Below are 15944 nucleotides of genomic sequence, written 5' to 3'. Positions count from 1 at the left end.
GGGGTTCAGAGAACTTCTGGGTTGGTGAACATGTGGAGATGCTGGGAGACTGGTATGCCGGAGAGGGCATGGAAGCTCTGTGCCCCTTCCCACAGACCTTGCCCTATGCACCTCTTCCAACTGGCTGTTCATCTGTATCCTTTATCATAACCTTTTGTAATAAACTGGTAAACGTAAGTGTTTCCTTGAGTTCTGTGAGCCACACTAGCAAATGAATCGAATCCGAGGAGGAGGTTGTTGGAACCTCCAATCTACAGCCTGTAGGTCAGAAGCTCAGGTGACATCCTGGGCTTGTGACTGGTGTCTGATGTGCGTCGGGGGGAGGGGCAGTCTTGTGGGACTGAGCCCATACCTGTGAGATTGGATGCTATCTCTGGGTAGATAGTGTCAGAATTGAGTTAAATTGTAGGACACCTACCTGGTGTCCCAGAGAATTGCTTGGCATAAAGAAAAACCTCCATACATTTTGTGACCAGAACTGTGAGTGTTCTGTGTGACTAGCAAAGAAGACACACAAGAAAGAAACACACACTAGGGGAGAATTGAGTTTTTTCTCTACATAGGAAAGAAAAGATGAGTTTTTCCTTTACAGTAAGTATACCCTGTGACCTAACAATTCCACTCCTGGGTATGTAACCAACAAAAATGTGTATATATGCTCCCTAAAAGACAAGTTCTAGAATGTTCACAGTAGCACTATTGATGAGTCAAAAACTGGAAATTATCCAAACGCCTACCAAGAGTAGAATGAATAAATACTAAATGGTAATTAAAATGATGATCCACAACTACACACAACATGGATGACCTTCACAAACATAATCTTGAGCCAGAGAAGTTAGACACCAAACAGATCTCACTGTACGACTCCATTTATAGACAACACAGAATCAGCAAACAAATGAATGTTGGAAGTGAGGACAGTGGTTACTGTAAGGGGGGTGGGGTGGCTATCATGAAGGGACTGTGAGAAGGGAGAGCTTTTGATAGGTTGATAAGGTTCTTTTTTACTTTATCTGAGTGTTGGCTTCACAGATATATGCACTCTGTGCAAGTAAACGGAGGAGCAAAAAAATGTTGTCTTATTAAACCAGGCAACAAGTACTAAGATATGAAAAATATTAATTTTAGTATGTACAGGAATGAATGTAAAAAAATAAAAAAACCACTAAAGGGAAACAAATAAAACATTAATAGTGACTGCCTTTGGGTACTGGGATTATAAATTTTTTCTCCTTCTTTATACGTTCTATGGTTTCCAAATTTTCCACAATGAGCATGGAATTCCGTAAACAATCAGATCTAACAGACTCCTCAAGACTAAAAATTTAGACAACAAAAAAATAAATATTTTATATACCACAACTTGGTTTACATTTTGGAACAGGTGGAAGAACCTTCTCCTGTAACTTAATTTACTTCTGCAAGAAGCTTGCCTCTTTCCCAGTAAAAATGTATTAGTTTATTTATAGAAGAGCAAATCTTTGAAAACTCTAGGAACTTGCAAGCTATTATGGGGGTCTAACATGTATAACTGTAGTTGCCAAAGAAAATTCCAGCATAAGTACACTAAGATTTATATTAAAAAATGTTCCTAGCAATGCTGTTTGCTACCATTGAAAAAAAAAAAGGACTATGCCCTCAAAACAACTCAAATGTCTATCAAAAGAATGAATAAATAAGTTGTAATCTCTGTTATACGAAACACTATACAGCAGTTAAAAATGAACTTAAAGCTACATGTATCAATGTGAAGAATCTTTAAAACATAATGTTTAGTATAAAAGGCAAGGTACAGAATAAGTACAGTGGGTGAGATTTTAAAAACATGCAGAAAAATGATATATACTGTTTATGGATACTTCTGTAGATAGTAAAAGTGTAAAAATATGCATAGAGAAAGAAACATAGTGGTTACCCGTCAGGATGTAAGAAGGGAAATGGAAAGAGAAACGTGATATAAATAAATAAATTGTGCTATATTTCCCTACAAAGAAATTAGAACCAAAGATCCACAACTACACAAAACACAGATGACTGTCCCAAACACAATGTTGAGTAAAAAAAGCCAGACACAAAAGAATACATGCTGGAACTTTCCATTTCTACAAAATACAGAAACAGGCAAAACTAATCAACTGTTATCTATAATATTTGACGTATTTTTTTAAAAAAAGATGCATTTATTGGAATCCATCAAATGGTACACTTAAGATTTGAGAATTTAATTGTATATAAATTTTAAGCACCACCCTCCCCCCAAACCATAAACAAATACTGACCTCTATTCATGATATACATGTTGAAGAAAAAAAAAACCCACAAAAACAAAGCACTGATTTCTATGAAATACAGAGGACAGAGAAAACGTTAAATTGGACCAGAGAGATGTAATCAGCAAAATTCAGATTCTGGGAAATGCTACAAGACAAAACCTGTCTCCTAAACAATGACTTGCAAGGAAAAAAGAAAAAAAGGGGCTGGTCCGGTGGCGCAGCAGTTAAGCTCGCACATTCTGCTTCTCAGCAGCCCAGGGTCTGCCAGTTTGGATCCTGGGTTGTGGACATGGCACCGCTTGGCAAAAAAGCCATGCTGTGGTAGGCGTCCCATGTATAAAGTAGAGGAAGATGGGCATGGATGTGAGCTCAGGGCCAGTCTTCCTCAGCAAAAAGAGAAGGATTGGCAGTAGTTAGCTCAGGGCTAATCTTCTTCAAAAAAAAAAAAAAAAGAAAGAAAAGAAAAGAAGATAAGAAGAGAAATGGAGACGTAAAGATTAAAATAGAGATAAAACACAGCTATTACCACATATGAACCTACCTTAGATCCTGATTCAAAAAATAAATAAATAAAAATAACCCGAGGGAAAAAAGGGTATGATATTTGTGAGACAAATAGAAATGTAAACACTGATGATATCTAGGAATTAAACAATTCTAGAATATTTACTGTTAAGGATACTAGAGATGATGGATGATGCCTTTTTGGTGTGATAATGATACTATGGTATCGTTAAAAGAAAAAGATAAAAAAAGATTTCTATCTATTAAAGATATATAATGGATTATTTATTGACAAAATATTATATCTGAAATTTGCTTTGAAAAAGGGTCTGGGAGAAGTGAGCGGGAGTGTGTACAGATGGGGCAAGACTGGCCACAGGTTAACAGTTGTTGGCGATACGTAACAAGCACATGGGAATTAATGACATGATTCTATTTTTGTGTATGCCTGAAATGCTCCATGTTTTTAAAAAGTAAGCAAATACAGCAATAGATTAAGATTTGACAAAGCTAAGCCTTTGGTACCCAAGTGCTTAGTATATTATTTTCTACATTTTTATGTGCTTAAAATGTTTTATTAAAAGTAAACAATACAACATGAGCACTATCATAGAAGGGTACATGGAAGACAACAGGAATCATCACATGACCTCATAAGGATTTGCAAAAATCAAACGGGATGTATGAATGCATTCTATAAGACGAAGAGTGCTTTTGAAATGCAAGTTTTAATAACATAATCTCCAAACCTAAGCCATGAAATAAGAATTCCAAACAAATCAGTATCCTTAAAAACAAAGAGGGTTAGATAAACTCTCAGAAATGAAAACCTCTGTTGAATATACACACATGGGAACTGCTCATGTTTCAGAAGACTTACTGACTTTGCTACGTCTAGATAAGGTAAAGTAGGATGTTTTGTAAACATCTGACATATCTAAACACTTCCATCACAGCAACCACAGCAAGTTATTCCATTCATCAGAGAAAAAATCGTAATGCTGTCCACCCATCCCAAATCAGATTTTCTTCCAAATACTTTTAACAAATAAATGATATTATGAGGTCCAGATGAGGCATAAAATCACTCAAATCAATAACTCTTATGAAACAGTGACTGGAGGGAAATAGGGCAGAGCTGAGCTTGTTAATCAAAGAGAGGCATAAAAATCTGGTCAAAACAAGCAAAACCTATCACATTAAGACACATCATTCACAACTCTCATAGGGGAAAAAAAAATCCCTCATTTTTAATCTTAAGAGGGCCTCAGTTCAGTGACAAGCAACATCACCAGCACTCAGGAAGAAAGAGTCACATCAACTCACTCTCCAGGCTAACATTCCTGCCTGGGATTAGTTACCACGATCACTAGAAGCACTGAACTCCCACACACATGACTTAATGACCAGTGGTGTCTCACATACCTTGTAATTCTGGTGGGATTCGAAGTTGGAAAGTGGAGTGTTGCACGCGGTAGAGAAGGGCATGACCTTCACACCTCTGTAAACAAGGCCTTTATCATAGAGTTGTTTGAAGACCCACCTAGCAAGCAGAAAAGTTTTACAACAATTACACACCCAAAATTCTGTTTCCCCAAATGCAAATATTTATGTCAGTTTCTGTCAGCAGAAGTGGAAACACAGAGGAGACTACCTGGTTAATTACAAAGGCTCCGTATAATGAGACCTAACGTAGACATTAAAAGAGCTAATATCCCTTGACATGGAAAGATGTTCACGACATGACGCTGCCTGAGAAAAGCAACTGACACCATATTTGCAATGAGGTGCCAATTATGTAAAACTATACATATCAGCATATATATTTATATTTTTTAGAGATTTTCACTAATACGTTAGCAATGGTTAGGATTTCAGAGTTTTTGTTTTTCTTAATAGTTTTCTGGTGTATTGCTAAAATTTCACTATAATGGGCAGTTTTACAAAGGCAATTTAAAAAGTATAAACCACGGAGATTAGGATTAAATGTCACTCCTACAGTTATTCAAAAACTTCTGTTAGACACTTAAACATGTTGCTTTAAGCGAAATGCACCAAGATGCTGCAAATGTCAATGGCACAGTCATCCCAGGCTCTCCCGCTGTGACTGCTCACCTCTCCCAGTTGGAGGAACTCTCACTTAACTCTGCCTTTATATAATTCACCTTTATAGTGCAATTCCTACGTGCCTGGCACAATAAATGAATTAAACTCTCTCCCATTTGCTAAAATATATTTTTATGAAAAAATGTGCATATTTTTTCACGGCATTCCTTAGGCTTTAAATATAGCTTGAAAAGTGATGTTTTGAGCCAGCCCTTATGGCCTAGCAGTTAAAGTTTGGTGCACTCTGCTTCGGCAGCCTGGGTTCAGTTCCCAGCTGTGGAACCACACCACTTGTCTGCCAGTAGCCATGCTGTGGTGGTGGCTCACATAGAAGAACCAGAAGAACCTACAGCTAAATATACAAGTATGTACTGGGGCTTTGGGGAGGGAAAAAAAAAGAGGAAGACTGGCAACAGATGTTAGCTCAGTGCAAATCTTTCTCAGCAGAAAAAAAAAAAAAGGTGATGTTTCACAAAAAATTTCCCAAGTTTAAACTCAATCTTAAATTATATACTTTGATGCAAGGACATTTACAGGAGGCTAGAGGAAGAGTACTAGATTCGATATCATAAGACCCAGTTTCAAGCCTAAGAGCCATAAAATTAGCTGTGTAATCTCAGACAAGTCACAATAACTTCCTTCACTTCAGAGTCCCAATCCAATCCTCAGGACTCTGGATCATCTGAGAAAATTCATGTGGAACTACTTTATATACTCAAAAGCATGGACTCAAGCTAAATTATCACCATTATTAATGTTATCATTATAAAGATATCTCCTACAATTTTTATAATCACCCTAGGTCTATGTGCCTTATTTATATGCCAACACATTCCTCAGGAATAACTAACATTCTAACACCAAGAGGCTCCAAAATCTGTTTTCCCCTGATTCCAGTATGTTTTATGTAAATTAAGAAGTATGATAAAGAGCTGAATTGTCCAACATGGTAGGCACTAGCCACAAGCGCTCATTGAAATTTAAATTCATTAAGATTAGAAATTCAGTTTCTCAGCTGTACTAGCCATATTTAAGTGCTCAATAGCTCTGATCTACAGCATAAAGAGTACCTTCTTTTTCAGATGTTGAACATGTCTGGTTTTTAGATGCCCTAACCATGAGCTAGAGCTCTAACCCCTCTAGCTGCTCAGTGAATGGGAAGCCCCCTGTCCAAAGTCTCTGGCATATCGGAGACTATGATCAGCTTCCACCCATGGATACAGGTGTCTGGAGATGATCCACAGTGGCATGTCAGAGTCAGAGTCTGAGAACTGCTCCAGGGCGTCTAGCTCCCCAAAGGCAAAGGACTTGGGCTGAGCATGTGCAACAGATCTTGACTAACAAAAACGTGAGCAGGTAGATGCGAAGGCAGTAAGAGCCACGAGTCCCTACAACGCAGTGCAAAGAAAGTGCATCCTACAAAACAGCTTTGCAACTCACATGTAATTATGCACAATTTAGTACAAGTAGTACTTCCTCAAGCCTTGAGCTATGTACACAGTGCATTCTGCAACCATGATAATGGTGGCTGTTTGCCCACTGATGATAAGTACTGATTCTCAGACTGCTGTGGGATTCTCAAGTTAAATCACTCATCAAGAGTAGCACTGCAACAGTGCTACTTATAATAGTAAAAAGAGTAAAATTCTTTTTGAAACTGTTGCAGAACAGTGACTGCAACTGTACTTGAGAACTATACAACTTCTCTCAGTATAAAATTCGAGTATACAATCTCTTAAACTTAATTCCTTAAAACAAAAAAACACACTTTTGAAACCTAATTTCCCCTAAATTTGTTACCAATTAATTTGGCCAAAAAACTAAGTGACATCAGGCCATTTATATTCTTTATTTATTCTACTTAATGTGAACAATTATATGTTCTGATGCTGAAATACTAATGTATTTGATTACAGGTTGCTGCTCAATATGCTGGGGTCATTATACACCACAGAATATATGCATATCCTATTACCTTTCTAGAAACCAAAATCTTCTAAATTTAAAAGAAAACCTAGGCATGGAAGGGATGAATAGGTGGAGCATAGAAAATTTTTAGGGCAGTGAAAACACTCCGGATGATACTAGAATGATGCATATATGTCATTACACATTTCTCCAAACTTATAGAATGTTCAATGACAAGAGTGGACGCTGATGTAAACTATGGACTTTGGGTGGTGATGATGTGTCAATATAGATTCATCAATTGTAAAAAATGTACCACTCTGCTGGGGGATGTTGATAATGGGGGAGGCTGTGCAGGTATAGGGGTACAGGGTATATGAGAAATCTCTGTACCTTCCTCTCAATTTTGCTGTAAACTTAAAAATGCTCTAAAAAAACTAAATCTTTAAAAACAAAAACAAAACAAATCCGTCCTGAAAATTTCAGATAAGTAATTATGGACCTGAAAACAAAGTGATTCATACTAGAGCATCTCTCCACTAACCAATATAACTAATATTCCTTATATTTACAATTTCAAATAAACCTACCAGACAGATTCCATGAATTGCGGATACAGAGTTTTGTAGTCATTGTCAAAGTCAATCCATCGGCCAAGTCTGGTAACAATAGACTTTAAAAATATAAATATCACAGTTATTAGACAAGATATTTGTTATTGTACACCAACGTGTTTTACTTCCATTATCACCACATACAATGATTTTGGGAAAACAAAACAATCAATGGTTCAAGTGAAGCTATATTGCAAACAACACACTTTGTAAGGTTAAGAACCAGTTTTCTGGGGCCAGCCCGGTGGTGCAGTGGTTAAGTGTGCACATTCTGCTTCGGCAGCCCAGGGTTCACCAGTTCGGATCCCAGGTGCGGACACGGCACTGCTTGGCAAGCCATGCTGTGGTAGGCATCCCACATATAAAGTAAAGGAAGATGGGTATGGATGTTAGCTCAGGGCCAGCCTTCCTCACCAAAAGAGGAGGCTTGGCAGCAGATAGCTCAGGGCTAATCTTCCTCAAAAGAAAAAAAAAAAAAAGAACCAGTTGTCTTGGCATTCATCATATGTGCAGATACTGTTATTTACAAGTATTAATATTCCTTTATAAAAGTATACCAAAACTACCATTTGGCAAACACCACAGGTACAACTATTGCTGGCAAGAATCATCAATGGAGGCTAAAATTAATGAGTGAAAGTATAAGAAACAGGATATTTGCAAAGAATGTCCCCACAGAATACTTATTAATTACAAAGGAAAAACTGCAATTTTACAATAGGGAAATCAGACAGATATCACTTTACTGAACAAAGTTAACATCAACAATGAGACATATCAGCATCATAGGCCTTCTGATATGACAGACTCAGAAGGGCACGATGTCACTGCTGAGGCATTCTTGCAAAAATGCATATGCATAACCTAAACTGAATCCTGAGGAAACAACAGACATTGAGAGTTTTCCTACAAAATAAGCGGTCTGTGTTCTAAAAGTGACACGGTCATGAAAGACAAAGAAAGATTGAGGGAATGTTCCAGATTGAAGGAGACTAAGGAGATATGCCAACTATGTAAATGCAGTATGTGCTCCTAGACTGGATCTTGGATCAGAAATAAAAATCACTGGGACACCTGGTTAAATCTGAATAAGGTCTATAGTACTGAATCAATGTTAATTTCCTGCTTTTGATAATTACACCGTGGTTATTGAAGGTGTTAGCATTTAGGAAGTGGATGAAGGGTATAAGGAAACTTTTCACACTATTTTTTTAATTTTTCAGTAAGTCTGAATTATTTCAAAACGAAAAGTTAAAAAATATTTTTTTTTTTTTAAGAAACAAAAAGGCCCACATGCATATTATGTTCATCAGGATTTTTTCCTGTTGGTGACCAGGCAAGAAAGGAAGATTAAAGAAGGTCTGGTTAGGAGAAAAATTGAGGAGCTTTGATTATCAGGTTGATGAAAACCGCTTTTATTCAGCAATGAAGAGAAGCTTCTCAAAGTTTTGAACAGGGAAGAGTAAGTTGAACAGAGTCTTGTGGGAGAGAGAACTTGGCAAGCTGAGTGGAAATAACATGAGCAAGAGATAATTAGGAGACTGTTTCAGAAATGAAGATGACAGTGGGTGGGAGGGAAAGGTTGTAGAAATGAAAAGAAATGACTAGACAGGAGATACTAAGAAGAAAGATTTGATAAGGTTTGGCATTTGATTTGATCATGAGGATTAATGTTTGAAGCCTGGAAGACTCACAACATTGGCAGAATAGAGAATTCTAAATAACAGCAAGTTTCAGAAGTCAAAGTGGTAAGATGGAGAAGATGGAAAAAAACAAAAGCCAGACATATTTTTAAGTTGTACAGACATACTAACCTGAAAGCCAGGGAGGAAAGGGGGGTTGACGACCTTTGTTCCGAAGCTCATAAGAAAGAGAGAGGGACGGAGCTCTACCAGCACTCAACAGTTACTTAAAAGTACCAGCTGAGGGAGCTCTATTACTAAGAGAAGCAGCAGGCAAGATGGCAGTCAAATTAATAAACAACAACGGGTCCAAATTTGAATTGTTATTAACATTTGAAATTTTTTATTGCAACATTCAGGTATTTCTATTTGCTGGGACAGCTTGATTCCTGTCATATACTATGGTTAGGTAGGAGATTAAATTTGGAAGACCAATCAAGCACACAGAAATCAGAAAAGAAAGGGTTCAGTTTAACTAACAGTTTAAGTAATAGGGTTAGAGGTAGAAGCCAGACACTCTTTTAAAGAGGGTGGTCGACTCTTCTTATGTCACAGGCTCACAAGGACAGCAACAGTTTTGGGCGCATCTCATAAAAAGCACAAAGGACTGTAAACCATTTCAACTCCCAATTAAAAACTAAAATTTTTAGTCATTCTACTGGAAATAACCCAACATACCTTCCACTCAGTAGAATATCTCATCACAATTGCTCGGCACTGATTGTTATACTCTACAATCCCCATTTTGGCTACATCCTCTGGTCCTCTGATTCCCAGTGTCTTATCAATTTCATATTCCTGAAAATTTGTGATAAGATTGTTAACATTCCTACCCTACGAAACAAATGCAATTCAGCAATTCTAGGAAATAAAACAGATTTAAAAAAACTAGTTCTCAGAAAATTTAAAGAGAAAATGAACTATAAATAGTATTATAGAGATGAAGTAAAAGAAAAAATCTAACCATAGTAAAAATTCTTCATATTTTAACATACTATATGATGAAATTTAATGCTTATAAAAAAATCAGAAGATTAGAAGGCTGGTGACTCAAACATACCACAGGTAAGCCATGACAATCCCATCCAAATCTTCTGTCAACATGAAACCCACTCTGGTGAGCATATCTCGTAACTATATCTTTAATTGTCCCTGCAAGTATATGTCCATAGTGAGGTAGTCCAGTTGCAAAAGGAGGCCCATCGTAGAAGGTATATCTAACAGAGGTAATAAAAATGTTGTTACTTTAAAACAGACAATAAAAATTTAGGACATTTTTCTATAGATAGCTCCTGTCACAGTGGAGTCTTCAGGGAGAAGAAAAGCAGCAAGATCAGAAATTTCGCGGACATAATGATTAGATAATTACTGGAGGTCCTGCCTTGAAAAGAGCTAGTTACGGAGGAGTGGAAGAGACCTCTATTGGACCTTCTATTCTTCATTCATTAGCTGCATGACATAAGGCAAGTTATTCATCCTGATCCTGAGTTGTCTCATCAGTAAAAGAGGGCAAAAAACACCCATCTCATAAAGTTTCTGAGCAGAGGAGACACATGATGAAAATGGTAAATAAAGAAAGGACTAGTCTTTAGGTGAATGGAGACTAGAGGCAGGAAGTACTCTAACAGGAGGCTACTACTAGTCTAGATATAAGTACTTTAATGAGGGTGCAGATAATGAGAAAAGTGGACAGGAGGAGGGTGATACACAAACTCTATTCAGAAAACCTCTTAAAGAACCTGAATCCACCTGAATAATTAACAACTCATTCACTCAATGTGTATCTACTACTGGGAGTGCCCACTATGTAGAGAGCTAGGAGACTCTGGGAATACAAAGACGAATAAAGAGTTTCCGCCTTAATGGAACTCAGTCGAAGAAATAACTATTCTTAAAGACTCTACCTTTACCAAAGAAACTCACATACTTTGGCCTATGTTTTGATTGCTTTAAGCATTCCTGAAAACAATTAAATTCGGACCAGAACTGCAAGATTTTCTCTTCTTCAGCAGGAAAATTGATGTTTTCTGGAACTTGTTGAACCATTTTGTTGCTGCAAGAGAAATCAAATTTATTATTCTCCAAAGAGAAGTCTAGGAATAACAGTAAAATATATTAAAACAAGTGTATATATCACTACCCATACTACATGGTACCTAAAAAGAAAATACAGCTTTTTTGTGGTAAAGTTCACATACCATAAATTTCACCCTTTTAAAGCGTACAATTCAGGGTTTTTTAGTATATTCACAAGATTGTGCAACCATCATCACTCTCTAATTCCAGAATATTTTCATCACTGTTCCCTCCTCTGCCCTCTAAAAACCTGTACACATAAGCAGTCATTCTCCATTCCCTCCTTCCCTAGTCCCACGGCAACCATTAATCTGCTCTCTGTCTCTATAGATTTTCCTATTCTGGACATTTCATATAAATGGAATCATGCATATATAGCTTACTGTGTGTAACTTCTTTTACTAAGAATTATGTTTTCAAGGTTCATCCATGTTGTAATATGTACTGATACTTTATTGTTTCCACTTTTTGGCTATTATGAACAATGCTGCTATAAATGTTCATGTACAAGTTTTTGTGTGAACGTATGTTTTCAGTTCTCTTGGGAGCATATCTAGGAGTGGAATTATTGCTGGGTTGTATGGTAACTCTGTGTTTAACTTTTTGAGAAACTGCCAAAATATGTTCCAAAGCTGCTGCATCATTTTACATTCTCCCAGCAGTGAATGAGGATTCCTGTTTCTTTGTATCTTCACTCCTTATTGGCCATCTTTGGATTACAGGAAATCCCAGTGCATGTGAAGTGGTATCGCATTCTGGTTTTGATTTGCATTTCCCTAATGATTAGTGATGTTCAGCACTTTTTCAGGTGCTTATTGGCCATTTGTATATTTTGTTTGGAGAAATGCCTATTCATCCTTTGCCCATTGTTTAATTGGGTTGTCTTTTATTGTTGAGTTGTAAGAGTCCTTTATATACCCAAAATACAAGTCCCTTACTAGTTAGATGATTTGCAAAAATTTTTTCCCATTCTGTGGGTTGTCTTTTTATTTTCTTCACAGTATTCTCTGAAGCACAAACACTTTTAATTTTGGTGAAGTCTAGTTTATCTATTTTTTGTTCTGTTACTTGAGCTTCTAGTGTCATATCTAAGAAGCCATTACCTAAAACAGGGTTACGAAGTTTTAGCTTTTATATTTAGGTCGCTGATCTATTTTGAGTTCTTTTGTATACCGTGTGAAGTAGGGATACATGGTACGTTTTATTTTTTATATTTATTTATTTTTTTGAGGAAGATTAGCCCTGAACTAACATCTGCTGCCAATCCTCCTCTTTTTGCTGAGGAAGACTGGCCCTGAGCCAACATCTGTGCCCATCTTCCTCTATTTTATATGTGGGACGCCCGCCACAGCATGGTTTGATGAGCGGTACCTAGGTCCACGCCTGGGATCTGAACCCACAAACCCCAGGCTGCTGAAGCAAAGTATGCGAACTTAACCGCTATGCCACCAGGCTGGCCCCTACATGGTACTTTTCAAATTATTGCAAAACTTGTGTCCAAATTACACTCTTTACTTATTTTTCAACTACAGTATAACATTTAGTAATTGTAGACAATATGCTTCTAAAAGTAAACAAGAAAATATTGGAAATTCTATCTAATGATACTAAAAATTCATTTATCTGAAAAAATAAATCTCGAGGTAGGTAAGAATTCTTACCTACACTCAGACAGAAAGCACTTCTGTTGACATAACTTATCTCTCTGAGTGAAACAAGTTAAAACCTAAAAAATGTTTAAAGCTAAAAAAGATGAGACTCTCACATTCAAATTCTTCTTAGCTCAATCCAGTTTTCCATTTTGTCCCTTTTAGGACTCATATTCATGATTTTTGTAGTCTTAAAGTGTATAAAATTTTTAAGACTTTGGCTAATAGCCTAATGCAGAAACACTTGATTAATCCGAGGCTTAATTAGCGAGCATCCTTTAGCCCATTCCTTCTCAAAGCCTATTTATTCTTATTTTATAATTCTAAATAAGGTTGGTGACCAGATTTCCAAGCCAACATCAGATTAGAAGGGGACAGGATTGCTAATAATGAGAAAACAAGAGAAGAGAGAAAACCTTAAGAACTCAAGAACTGTAACAGTTTGGGGTAACTGACTCTAGGAGCAAAGAAACCGATATACCTCAACTAATTCTGAACACATCAAAGCCGAAGCACAGTAATTAACCCATGCCACCAAAAAAAAAAAATTTATTACAAGCAGTGTCTCTCCTTTTCTTTCCTTCCATTTATTTTTGACATGTGAGAGTGCCTTTGTGTTTTTTATAGGAAAAAAATAAGAAAAGAACAGGTAGGCCCGTTAATTACTTCAACTATCCATTTCTGATTAGATTATGCCATTAAACAGTTAAACTAAATAGAAGGTGAAAAAGGCATTTTTTGTGTGAACTGAAGCTCCCGCCTTTTAAGGATGGAAAGAGGTGTCAGTCTGTGCATTTACTGATTTATTAGGGATCCTATTGGTTCAGTGACTACCTTATTAGAGGCCACCTGAAATTTACAGGGTTACATTTGGAAGACTAACAGATATCAAACCATCTATTTCTGTCACCTCTAATGCCCTTCAAGGTTGGTCCTATGGTCGCCAGCATCAATGGGTGTCGATTAGAGTAGACTCGCCAGCCCCAGCTCGGACTGAGAAATCGGACTGAGAAATCGGGACCTTCTAACCTTTTAACAAGATCCCAGGGGATTAGCATGCACATCAAAGTGTGAGAGGTCATTACTCTCACACTTGTGACTATTACTCAGGAATATCTACCTGAACTTTTTTTTTGAGAAAATGAGATTTAAGCTTTCTGTGAAGATGGCTTGTAACTTTCATAACATTTTCTGGGGAGCCTCTGCTCTCCCAAAGATTAAGAATCACTGCATTATTATGCCAAAGATCCAATGTAATGGTGCTGACTATTCTAAGAAGAGCTATGTATCAGTGACCGGGCTATGGTTGCTGCTGAAGAGAAACAGCCCCCATGCATACATCACAGGATTGCTCTGGCCCCTCACATCCACTGGAGAGCCGTACGTGCACAACAGCATCCAGTAACCACAGGGCCTGTGTGAGTATGTGAGCGTGTGTGTAGAAGTGGGAGATTAACCTCACCTCAGGGAAGCGTTTTCCTCTTCTTCCCTCTTACTATAACCCAGGCCCTCCACTCTTCCCTATTCCAGGACTCCTTCAGGCCTCTTTAGCCTCAACGTCCTGTTCAGCAATTTCTAGACACTCTCTCTGACCTTGTGTTTACCTCAAGAGATCTTGGAAAAGCATTCAAAAAACATTTTTGTTTAAAATAAATCTCATGATCTTCCTTGCCATACCTGTTCCTATTTTTAATTTCACTGTACTAGTAGTTACACCATTCCTTCCCATCACCTGGAATTTCTGAGTCATCTTAAGGCTACCAGATGACCCCACATCCAACTGACCACCAAGTCACATGCATCTGACCTCTAATTCTATTCCTTTGTTCTTTCTTCCTTCTCAGGTCTTCATAACCTGTTACACTGAGTCATGGTTAACCACAGAGGTGGGTCCAACTCCAGCCTTTTCTCAGTTTAGTTATATTCTATTAACACAGTCTCCACAGATATACTTACACAAAAATGTATAAAATATGTGTGCAAAGATAATAACTGAAGCATTGTTTCTATAGACAAACATCTGAAAACAAATGTCCATGAATAGGTGAGTAAAATAAATTATGGTACATCAATACTATGGAGGCATTAAAAACAATCAATCATAATATATCAAATTTACACATTACCTACACATACTGAGAAAGAAAAGAGCAAGTCACAGTTATAGCAACTTATACATATATATTCAGGTATTCTGTACAGACTTTTCAGTGCAGCACTCAAGGCCACCACGATCTTACCTCAAATTGCTACTCTTACTCCTGACCTTTCCTCTTATAAAACTCAAACTCCAGCTACATCACACCCTTGGCCCACTTTCCAACACCTGCATTTCTCTATCAGGCCCTTTCCCCACATACTCCAGCGCTACTTAGCTTAAACTATTCTCCTCGAGGGGTGTTCATCAATCCCCTCTTTCCAGAGCTAAGGTGTCCCTCCCTACACACTGTCGCTTATTTGTATTGTATGTCCCACTCACTTTCCAATCGAACTGTAAACTCGTTGCTGGCAGAAGCGTTTTACTATCTAACCTCAATCACACACGGTAAGTGCTAAAGAACCTCTGTTTGAATAAACCCTTTTGTCTGCATCCTTAGTTTCCACCAGTGACACTCCTATTCTCACCCACCTTTCCAATCCGTCCCACCCCACGGGCACCCCCTGGCACAGGGTAATGGTTAAAAGGACTGGTTTGGAATTTAACAGTTTTGGTGCCACCACTTAGTATGTGAGCTGTAGGAAAAGTTACTCAACCTTTAAATTTCAATTCTGTCATCTGTAAAATAAAGGTCGCAAACATTCACAGCGCTAATTTAACGTTAAGTGAGATAATGGCTAGCACAGCTCTCAGCAACCATGTGTCATGTATTTAAGCCATTATTATTAGTTCTTTGCCCACAAATTCATGCTATGCTTTGCTCTGGTCCCCGGGACTCTCTCGCTCTTCCCCACCATTACTCATCTTCTAGGTCCCAAACCAGAACAGCTCGGAGAAGCCTCCTTCTGAGCCTCCAAATCCTCCGGCTCCCAGGGCGTGCACTTGGCGTTCTGCAGTGACAGACTACAAGCTGAAGACCGAGGCCGTGCTCAGTCTCCGCTAACCCAGCCCCAGCAAGAGCGCCCCTCCAT

The 15944-nt window shown here is 37.8% G+C and overlaps 1 protein-coding gene and 1 non-coding gene across 2 annotated transcripts in view; both read right to left on the bottom strand.

Annotated features, from left to right (window-relative positions):
• Nucleotides 1-15944, bottom strand: part of IARS1 (isoleucyl-tRNA synthetase 1) — a 79414-nt gene that overhangs the window by 59887 nt on the left and 3583 nt on the right. Inside the window, exons 2-6 of the mRNA XM_070590554.1 lie at nucleotides 11018-11143; nucleotides 10151-10307; nucleotides 9769-9888; nucleotides 7385-7467; nucleotides 4206-4323 (exon numbers count right to left, since the gene is read on the bottom strand). Of these exons, the coding sequence (XP_070446655.1) occupies nucleotides 4206-4323; nucleotides 7385-7467; nucleotides 9769-9888; nucleotides 10151-10307; nucleotides 11018-11143 (604 nt within the window). The remainder of the gene's footprint in view (nucleotides 1-4205; nucleotides 4324-7384; nucleotides 7468-9768; nucleotides 9889-10150; nucleotides 10308-11017; nucleotides 11144-15944) is intronic.
• On the bottom strand, nucleotides 14097-14229 carry LOC139078815 (small nucleolar RNA SNORA84). Its single transcript, XR_011531926.1, has one exon. It is a non-coding gene; the product is annotated as a small nucleolar RNA SNORA84 (small nucleolar RNA).

This window comes from Equus przewalskii, chromosome 22 (assembly GCF_037783145.1).
Source record: "Equus przewalskii isolate Varuska chromosome 22, EquPr2, whole genome shotgun sequence".
Lineage (NCBI taxonomy): Eukaryota > Metazoa > Chordata > Mammalia > Perissodactyla > Equidae > Equus > Equus przewalskii.
This window is presented reverse-complemented; position numbering and strand designations above follow the sequence as displayed.